Source organism: Beta vulgaris, chromosome 6, assembly GCF_026745355.1.
Source record: "Beta vulgaris subsp. vulgaris cultivar EL10 chromosome 6, EL10.2, whole genome shotgun sequence".
NCBI classification, from domain to species: Eukaryota; Viridiplantae; Streptophyta; class Magnoliopsida; order Caryophyllales; family Amaranthaceae; genus Beta; species Beta vulgaris.
This window is the reverse complement of record NC_079207.1, coordinates 43,853,479-43,863,889: the sequence shown is the minus strand read 5'-3', so window position 1 is coordinate 43,863,889 and position 10,411 is coordinate 43,853,479. Positions and strand designations below refer to the sequence as shown.

At 43.6% G+C, this 10,411-nt stretch overlaps 2 protein-coding genes across 2 annotated transcripts; both read left to right on the top strand.

Annotated features, from left to right (window-relative positions):
- The first annotated feature begins 1,092 nt into the window (after positions 1-1,092).
- On the top strand, positions 1,093-1,641 carry LOC104896925 (uncharacterized). Its single transcript, XM_010683713.2, has one exon. The coding sequence runs from the start codon at positions 1,093-1,095 to the stop codon at positions 1,639-1,641; it is 549 nt and encodes a 182-aa protein (XP_010682015.2).
- Positions 1,642-3,400: 1,759 nt separating this feature from the next.
- LOC104896924 (uncharacterized) lies at positions 3,401-4,477 on the top strand. Its single transcript, XM_010683712.2, has 3 exons — positions 3,401-3,612; positions 3,716-3,874; positions 4,198-4,477. Exons 1-3 carry the CDS (start codon positions 3,401-3,403, stop codon positions 4,475-4,477), a joined length of 651 nt encoding a protein of 216 aa, XP_010682014.2.
- The last annotated feature ends 5,934 nt before the right edge of the window (positions 4,478-10,411 follow it).

The following is a 10,411-nucleotide window of genomic DNA, read 5'->3' as shown; positions in this document are numbered from 1 at the left end:
AAATGTATGTTTTTCATAGCAGTGTACCATTACTTTGTCACAATTCTCCCTCTCTCTACTTTCTCTCTATAAACTTTCCTTATTACTCCTGATACCTGACTTAACCTTCAGAGGGGGAGCCACCACCCAAACCTCCACGGGGGGTCCCTTTTTGCAAGTTCGGGAACAAAGCTCAAGTTTAAGATCTTTTAACCAAGATATTATTGCACAAGTCTCCATTTGAAGAACCTGTTGTGGAATAGCAATATATTTACTAGTAGAGAACTACGAAATATTTGGCACCATCTGTGGGGAGACGCAACAATGACTGATTGTCACTCATCCAATATAGCAAGAAATCAAAGTTTTAAGGCTCAAGTAGAATACACGATGGATGATGAAAGGCCACCATGAGGAAGGGATAGGCTTCCAACTATTGTCTATCTTCCTAGACGAAGTCGAGAGCTTGTCATTCAGGAGAACCTTGAGCATCCTGCAAATGTTCCCCATCTACAGAACCTCTTGAATGATTTTCGGACTAAGACGGCTACGATCGTTCAGGAGCAAATCAAGAGCAATATGCTATTTTTTTCAAGTGAACCCTGATCCAGCTGATGTCAACCCTCTTGGGGGTATTCTCAGGAGGGTCGTCCTGGTCCAAGTCGGCCTGCTCATCAGGAACTATTTAAGAGGCCCGACAAAGAAAGGCATACATAAGTTAGTAAGCAGCGAAGGAAGATGGACTAGAAGCTGGTAGTTCGAACTCAAGATAACGTTCATCCAAGAGGACATAGGATGGAAACAGATGCTCGGGAGTATCTGGAGGCAAAGAAGGCTCCCGTCTTGCACCATTCGGTAATAGGATCCACCCCATATCTGAGGGATCCCCCGTTGAGGTTGTCATCCAAAACCGAGGGAAGAAGTTTGGGACCTTCTGTTGTTCAGCCAAGGCAGGAAAAGACAGTGTTACAACTTATGGTGTACAGGTGACCACGGCTAGCAAACACCTCCTCTAACCTAGTATTAAAGGAATATCGTAGGGAGCACATATCCACTGAGGAATAGTTGGGAGCTCTCCGGATTAACTCGCCGACTTCATTCTAGGCCAGAAGCATGGAAGCACCCCCTTTCCCAAAGGTTAAGCTTCCTACAATAGACCCCTTTGATGGAACCACTGATCCAGATGATCACTTGTCTGCATACAAACACCAAATGTATGTCCATACCGTGGATGATGCCACATGGTGTAAAAATTTTGCAGCCACCCTAAAAGGTGTGGCTCAAAAATGGTTTAGCAATCTTCCCCCTAACTCAGTGAATAATTTCATAGAACTTAGCTGTCTATTCACCAGTCACTTTGTGGCAAATCCGCAAGAACAAAAGATTAGCATCCGCTTGGGTAAGATCATCCAAGGACCGAGAGAAGCATTGAGAAGTTTTGTTAAGAGATTCAATTTAGAGGCTTTGCAGATTAAGGTTCTCAATGCTGGGGTGGCTTTTGACGCCTTCATTAGAGGCTTAAGGCCAGACATCTTAAAATTCGATCTTGTGATTCACTACTTGAGCGGAGACTCTGAGAGAGCTGAAGCATTCATTCATGCTACTGAAGTCTGTGCAGAAGCAAAGCATCCAGAGACCAAAAATGTTGAGGAATCAATTTAGCTAAAGAATAACAACCCTAGAAAGGCCGAGACATGGGCCCTGACTTCTACAACCACTTTGTCCCGACAAAGAATCGAAGAGTGTCTGAATTTACGGCATAACCCACAACATTCAGCAAGGATCAATACTCCGTTCTTATGGAGATTAAGGAGCAGTGAGCTTAAGTCCGCGGCAAAGATGAAGACCTCCTATAGAAACAGGGATAAGAACAAGTATTGCCACTTTCACAAAGATTACAGCCATGAAACTAACGAGTGTAACCATCTCAAGAGAGCTTTGGAGGACTTAGCTCGAAGGGAAAGATGAATTCATATTTGCCCCAAGGGGGAAGGAAATTTCAGAAGAAAGATGACTGTCAAAGCAGAAAGAAGGAAAGAGAAAGCACATATGAGGATGTGGTTCTTGTAATATCAAGAGGATTTGCTGCTGGGGGATTGATTGATAGAGGGCATAAGAACTATATTAGGGAACTCGGCCAGGTTTTGCTAACTAATCAGGCAAAGGCTGATCCGTCCCTAAAGTGGTAGTCAGCGAGTTGGATCAGGGAAATTGAGGACTCCTCATGATGATCCCCTGGTGGTGGAGATGAAGATAGCAAATCTGAGGGTAAGAAGAATTTTGATTGATATCGCTGGGAATTGATGATGAAGTGGCTGATCATAAGCTGGATATAGACCCAAGTTTGAAACCGGTTCATCAGAAGAAAATGCACCTTGGCCCGGCCAGGAATCAGGCCATTGGCCAAGAAGTGCAGAAATTATTGAAGTCTAATTTCATTCGGGAGACTCATTACCTAGAATGGATAGCAAATGTTGTCATGGAACCCAAGCGCAACGACACATGGAGAATGTGAGTGGAACACCGATCTTACAAAAGCATGTACTAAGGACTACTTCCCTTGCTTACTTTCATGGATGCCTACTCGGGGTTCCACAAAATCTCATGTGGCTAGAAGATCTGGACAAAATGTCATTCATCACATAAAAATGGCTTTGTGGATGGCTGAGGATGCCTTTCGGCCTTCGTAATGCACCAGCTACCTTCCAATGGCTAATCAAAACAGTATTTCAGCCGCAACCGGGGAGGAATATGGAGGCTTACATTGATGATATGATTGTTAAAAGCCGGCAAGAGCAAGGTCATATTGATGACCTCAGAGAAACCTTTATGACCCTTCAAAAATTCAAATTGAAGTTAAAACCCCAGAAATGTGTCTGCAAAGTGGTAGTAGGAAAATTCTTAGGGTTCTTGGTCGATCAAAGACAGATAGAGGTCAATCCTGAGAATATTCAGGCAATCACTGTCCAAGATCAAGGAAGTTCAACGTCTAACAGGGTGCTTAGCAGCTCTTGGACGATTCATATCCATGTCAGGTGATAGATGTCATCATTTATTTTCAACCATCAAGTAAAAAGCAAAATTTTAATGGACACAAGAAGCTGAGCAGACGCTTCAGTAGGTAAAAGATCAGATCCATTAACTACCTTGGTTGGTCAGTCCAGCCGAGGAGGAAAAATTGTTTGTATACCTGGCTGTCTCACCTCAAGCTATAAGTGTTGTGCTATTGGTCCAAAGAGAATTTATACAAATTGCGGTATATTTTGTGAGTCATGTGCTCAAAGATGCGGAGTATAGGTATCCGCTGGTAGAGAAGTTCGGCTTGAATTTTTTTATGGCCACCAGAAAATTAAGGTCGTACTTTTTGGCCCACAATATACTAGTCTATACAGACCAACCTCTAAAGCAAGCTCTACATAAGATGGACGCCTCAGGGCAAATGCTCAAATGGGCGGCAGAGTTGAACATGTTTGATCTTACTTTTGAGCCCGTAAAGGCGATCAAGGGGAAGGCTTTGGCCGATTTTATAGTTGAGCTTACGCAGCCAACAATAGAACCTATAATAGATACAGCTGAAGGAAGGAAGCACTGGACTATCATGGTAGATGGATCTTCTACCGTCAATGGTGTGAGGTAGGAATAATTTGCCAATCTCCAGAGGAAGATAAGTTTGAATATGCACTAAGGTTCCAATTTCAAGCGTCCAATAATGAAGTGGAGTATGAAGCGCTTTTAGCTGGGATAAAAATGTGCAAGGTGCCAGAGTTTTAGAAATTGAGGCGAAGTCAGACTCTCTGTTAGTTGTCAATCAAGTTAATGGAGATTTTGAATGTAAAGAGGCATCTATGAGCAAATATATGCTCCTGATAAAAGATGAGGTTGTACCCTTAAAGCGGTTAGTTCTTGACCAAGTTTCAAGGTCATAAAATCATCAAGCAGATGCTCTCTCAAAGTTGGCGAGCTCCGTTGATGGTGATGCGCCAAGAACAGTATTTTGGGAAGTAAAATCAAGGAATAGTATTGATCAAGAGAAAGTAATGTTCCTCAGCCTAGGGGAAGTTTGGATGGAGCCTATTATAGAATCAAGAAAACATGTCGTCTACCTTCAGATCCTGTAGAAGCTAAGTATGTGACAGCAAGAGATAAGTGGTTCGAGCTATGGGAGGACACTTTATAACCCAAAGCATTCAACCGTCCTCTTCTCAAGTGCATTACTAGAGAAGATGGATTGGAGGTATTGAAGGAGCTCCATGAAGGAGCTTGTGCTTCTCACATAGGGGGAAGAGCATTAGGGGAAAAAGCCTTAAAGATTGGGTATTACTGGCCTACCTTAAAGGAAGACTCCCTTGTGTATGCCAAAAAGTGTGATAGTTGTGAGAAGCACGGTAATATTCACCAGAAGTCGTCCAATTATTTGACTCCAGTCTTGTTCCAACTTCCTTTTGCCAAATGGGGTATGGACATTCTGGGACCTTTTCCTATGGCAGCTAATCAGTAAAAGTTTGTGATTGTAGCTATAGACTACGTTACTAAGTGGGTTGAGGCTGAAGCTATGCGGGGAATCATTACAAATGATGTCAAAGATTTCATTTGGAAAAACATTATAACGAGATCAGGCACGCCTCAGTTAGGGATGGCAATTGGGCGGGGCGGTTGCGGAGGATAGTACCCCCACACCCACACCCGCATTAAATTCTCATCCCCATCCCCGCCCCACCACCCATTGCGGGGAAGATTCCATCCCCATCCCCGCCCCACCACCTATTGCGGGGGGAAATTCTAGACCCACCCCCGCCCCACCCCCGCATCCGCGTTGTACCCGCGTCATACCCACTTCATCCCCGCAAAAAATCCACCAAAAATCTGCCATAAACCCATTATAGTTGTCTACTTCACAAAATCACAATATAATATAGTAAACCAAAAGTTAAAATACATTAACAAAGGCAAATATTTTATTACATTTCAAAAGTGTCTTCAAATACATTAGTAATATATGTATATAAATAGAATTTTAATAATAAATATGCTGGGCGGGGGTGGGGCTGGGAGGGCGGGGATGGGACGAGTATAACATAAAATCCACACCCGCTCCACCACCCATTGCGGGTACAATTTTAATCCCCATCCCCGCCCCATCCCCGCCCCAATTGGGCAGGGATGGGGCAGGTCTCCTACTTGACCCGCCCCACTGCCATCCCTAGAGCCCTCAGTCCAACTAGGCCAACTATAAGAGTCATGCTATACAGAGAAGAGGCCAACTAGGGTGCGATAAGCATGACCTTGGATCAGGTACCAGAAGTCAGGGGCAATGCATTGCTAAGAATGCAGTTGTATAAGCTTCGAATGGCTCGGGATTTTAACAAGAGAGTTGCCAGATGACCACTCAAAGTATGGGATCTAGTCCTAAGGAAGATGGAAGTTGTCAGAAGATCCAAAGAATTAGGCAAACTAACACTAAATTGGGAAGGACCCTATCAAATCGTCCAAGAAGTGCAAAGTGGTACTTTCCGCCTTCAAGACATGAATGGTCTTCCTATTCGGCGATATGGGAACTCGGATACCTTGAAGAAATATCACGTCTGAGTTGTCAAGAAAACCTGGTGATTAGTAGATCTCAACATAAGTGCTTCAGCACAAAAAAGAAGCGAAAGATGTGTATACATGTACCTTAGTGATTAGCCAAACAAAATTCATATCATACAATTCTGCTTTCTCTCTATATTGCTTCTTTACTTTTACTTAGAGTTATTTACTTAGGGGCATCTTACCACCGGCCAGATCAGTGGCCAAATAAGTAACATTAACTAAGTAACAAAGTAAGGAAAATGCCAAAACTTCCATATTATCAACAAATTTAGGGAATATTGATTTCCTGGACGCACATTGCTTCCATAAGTAGACCGGCCAAACATGTTACAGATCTATAAGATTTGTTACATGACAGGTGACATTCTATTGATTATCTCAATAAAGAGCAACATTTGTCTCCTAAAGGAAAGCGACCAGAAATAAGAAACCTTAGTAAAGGGATCTAACTTTCAATCATAAGGTCAGCTAAGTAACAACTACCTTAGTAAAGGAACAAGTTGTTACAGATAAAAACGACTATATAAGGAGAGCTGGCCGGGGCCATCAGACCTTCGAACACTCTTACCCTTATAAATATATCGTTACCTAGTACTCTTGGTCGTTTTCCTTCTTGGAATAAGGTGGCTTTACAGTAGCACCTACTTCGACCAAGAAAAGGGGGGAGTGCCAAAATAAAGGGTATTTCAGGGTTCGACTAAAAGTTGAATCCGTCCAAGAATCAGAGTAATTCAAGGTTCGACTAGAAGTTGAACCGTCTAAGAATCAGAGAAATTCAGGATTCAATTAAAGTTGAAACCATCCTAGAATGAATAGGACGAATTGCTATTTGCCTAAGCATCGACTAAGGCAATGGCCAGTTCATATTCATGGACGGTTTGCCTCGGACTTGATACTTGACTTGAAGAGTATATAAGCAGAAACTAGTCTATAGGAATGGACGAGAGTCTCTGGCTCTTGGAAACTCATGTTAAGATTTATCCGGCAAACGTTGGTGGTTCAGTCAGTTAGACAAAGGCGATTTTTCTCTGCAAACCGTCCAGAGACAAACGATGTCTCTAAAGTCAAACGAACAAAATCGACAATTGTAAAATTTTGTAAACAAGACTTGTCTAGTAAAATAGAGCTGACTAATCATCAGAGTATTGTTTAATTAAAGCACTTCTATGACTACGGACAAGAAATTCCAGCACTTGAAAAACTCAAGTACGGATTAAATTCGTCTATCAGTTCCAATAGTATTGAACGAGTTACTTTTACTTATAGTAGATTTGTCCTTACAATTAGACGAGTCATTTCAGTACTTAGCAAACAAAGACAAAATACAAATATAAAATTAGACAAAAACCTGTGATATATAGATTTGTTCCAAAGGATTACAACCTAAAAAATCGAAAAACAAAAATAACTAGGTACAAAAATGGCCTCCGGCCAAGTTACAACAACAAGGGAACCTAAGCTCTAAACTCTATTCAGTAAGGGGGATGGTGGCGTCATCTGCTTGAGTCTTCTTTACGACCGTCTCTTCCTCCTCCTCGTCATTAGACGATTCCTGAAAGACCGGAGGTTTTTCGCCGGCCACCGTGGCTCTATGAAGACTCTCTTGGAAGTCTAGACGACGTTCACAGCGAAGAACGTTGTCTACTTTGGCCAACATTTCAAAGGCCTTTACAGCCCATGTTTTGGAAGTGTCGAGGACCTCATTCAGAGCCTCCTTGTCATCATTGAAGGCTTGTGCCGCCTCCTCCTCTAGCCGGTGGTTTTTTGCCCTTAGAGACTATTCTTCCTTCTAAGTTGGACAGCGACCAACAGGACAGTGTTCCTCTCAGCTTTCTGGGCCATCTCCAACTCGTCCGATGCGAATGATGTAGTTTTTTATTGCTTGACTCCAGCTCGGCCGAGTGTTTCTCCCAGGCTTCCCTAGACTGGTTATCAAGGTCTCTGCCATTTGAATGTCAAACATAGCTTTGTCCCCAGCCGTTGTAGCCTGGCGGACGAGCTCTTTATTTTCCATTCTAAGCATTCTTGCCCCGTCCTCACTTATGATGCTGCGAGCGAAGAGATGATAAGGAGATAAAGCAAATAAGCAAGATGATCGAGAAAAAAATGTATTATTGTACAAGTACAAAAGTAGCACGACAGAGAAAGGATTACAATACCTCAGCAACAAATTGGGGAATGTACATAGCCTACATGCCCAGAGGAAGCACCTCTCAAGCCATTGATGCAAGGCTCAGGAAAGCATTTGAAGAGCTCCTGTTTGAGCTTCTCACGATGGGCCGAAGTCATCCTGGAAAAGGCAGCAGAGGATTCATCGTCCGATAGTACAGGGAAGCTTCAGTAACTGCTTCAGCCGGTCCTTTGTCTTTATCTGAAAGAGGAGAATCGCCAGTGGTTCTGACGAGAATGACTACTGCTAGTCTGTTGGAAATACTCCTCGAACGTCCGCCAACACGCAGTGTCTTAACCACGTTAGAGTAATAAGACTCACCAGATGATAACGAGATAAACCTATAAGCTGGGGGCATCTGGGATATCACCCTAGCAACATGGCCAGTAAATGTCGAGCCCTCCTTAGAGGCGTCCGGTTATTCATATTGACCTTCGGCCTAGGCAGAGCTTTCCAGGAGCTCAGCCGCGTCCGCTTCTTTGCAGTCCTTGTGGTGGAAGGCGTCTGGGTATCGTCCCAGACAAAGGGAACGATAGATGTTGCATCTTCCGCCTTTGGAGGTTTCTCAACCTTTGGAAGGGATGGGCGCTTGGCTTTCTTCTTGGTCGTGAAGCCTTTGGATTTCTTGGGAGGAGGAGCGTCCCCCGTTTGGTCGGCCTCTTCTTAATGGCTGCCTTCTCTGCCAAAGCCTTAAATGTTGGGGCATTTTTCTAAGTAGAAAAAAAACAAGTTAGAAAAATAACCGTCTAGAGAAAGAAACAAGGAAAACAAAAATGCATAAGTTAGCTCTAACTTGCTTTCCAGACGAACGCCACCTAAAGAAGGAAGCCGACCTGAAGAAGTCAGCAAGTAGAAGTCAAAAAGGTATGACCGTCCTTAAAAGAGGAGATCCTGGTCCAAAACACTAGATAAGGGCCTCAGTTTCTAGACAAAGGCGACCTAAACAAGGAAGTCGGCCAAAAGACCGTTGGCCGTTTTCCTTTTAGGAAGGAGCCTCGTCCTAAATCTGAATAAGGATCTCAGTCTCTAGACGAAGGCCACCTGAAGAAGGAAGCCGACCAGAAGAACGTTGCCCGCATTTCCTTTTGGAAAGAGCCTCATCCTAAAACTGGACAAAGACTTCAGAGGTAAGGACCACCGTTGTGGTCGCCTACCACTTTTGAGGGTACTTTCACAATCTAGGTCATATACTATGGACGAAATGTCCAGGCCAGAGGAGATCAGCTTATTCTGGTCGTTCAAAAATAAAAAAAACTAACTAACCTGAGTATTAGTCCTCTTTTTAGAGCCGGTTTTGTTGTACTCCTTCCAAAAAGAATTGGTAAACTTAGACATATTGATGTCTCTCGTCCAAAACTTCTTCAGGGCAGCTTTGGCAGGAGCTGTAAGATAAAACATATCATCAGTACGGCTAAGTACTCAAACGAAGAATTTTACATAAAAAATAAAAGGTATACCTCTATCTTCGGCCCACCGCAAGCCAGCGCCTACCAGGAAGTTATCCAGTTGGACGGTCCCTTAAAAGAGGAGTTGTTTAGGGTAGAATACTTCGCTATTCTGAAGTATTCTACCAGTTCTTAGTCAGAACTGCTCTCAAGTTCTAAAAAGGACGTAGTTCGCCTAGTGTTGGTGGTCGATCGACTATAATAGCGATATCTTCTAGCCACTGCCTCATTAGGTGCTTGGACGAATAGAAAGTCGGCTTTCCAGGCGTGCATATTGGAGGTCTTATCCCTAGACGTAAGAAAGCCATGACGGTTACAGACACTAAACCAGGCTCCTTCTACTATTTTTGGAACCTTAGATACATAATGTATCTGAGTAAAGGCCGACAAATAAGGAGAGACGCCCTTTAATCCACAAACCGCCAAAAAGGTTAAAATATTTTGTTAGAGTTAGGGACTAGTTGATTATGGCCGATGCGATAATATAATGTACCAGCCGGCTAATGAAAGGGTGCAGGGGAAAGGGGAAATCTTAGTACTGCGTCTAAAACCTACCGAGAAATGGCAAAGTGGATAGGAGCACTAAGAATGGTATCATACTTACACGGCAAGATGAAAGAATAGCCAGGCATGGGGATGGCCGAAGAAAAGTGTCGAAGGTCAGTACCTACCCGTCCGAGTCAATCATTGCTGGCTAAAATGAATCTAAGGTCAGAAAGAGGACATATGCGTCTTTTAATTTTCGAAGAAGTTGTGGAGGGGTCATCCGAATCATTGGAGGGACCGAATTCACTTTCTACTTCGTTGACCTCTTCCACCTCCATCTCTCCTCCGGACGGACTGGCCTCAGAAGCCACTTGAATAGGTCTATACTCCTGGACGTTTCTAGGAGAAAAAGGTTCAGGTGCCGTCCGGGCACTTTGGACTTCGCGCTCCCGTTATCGGGAACTCTACCAGTTGACGCGTCCATCTCAGAAATGGAGGCTGGGAGGTTTTCCCCGCGTCTAAGACGGACGGTTTGCTAGACGCGCGCCAGATTACCCTGCACAGCTAAAGACTGGGTCGTCGTAGTTTGCCGTCCATGTCCATAAAAACAAAATGCATGACTGGCTAGAATAGGCCCAACTCTAGAATATGTCGATTACCCTGCACAGGTAAATTGTAACATCTCGTCCAATACGAAGAAGAGTGGAGACTAAAGTAAAGGAAAAGATACAAATAGCGGCAG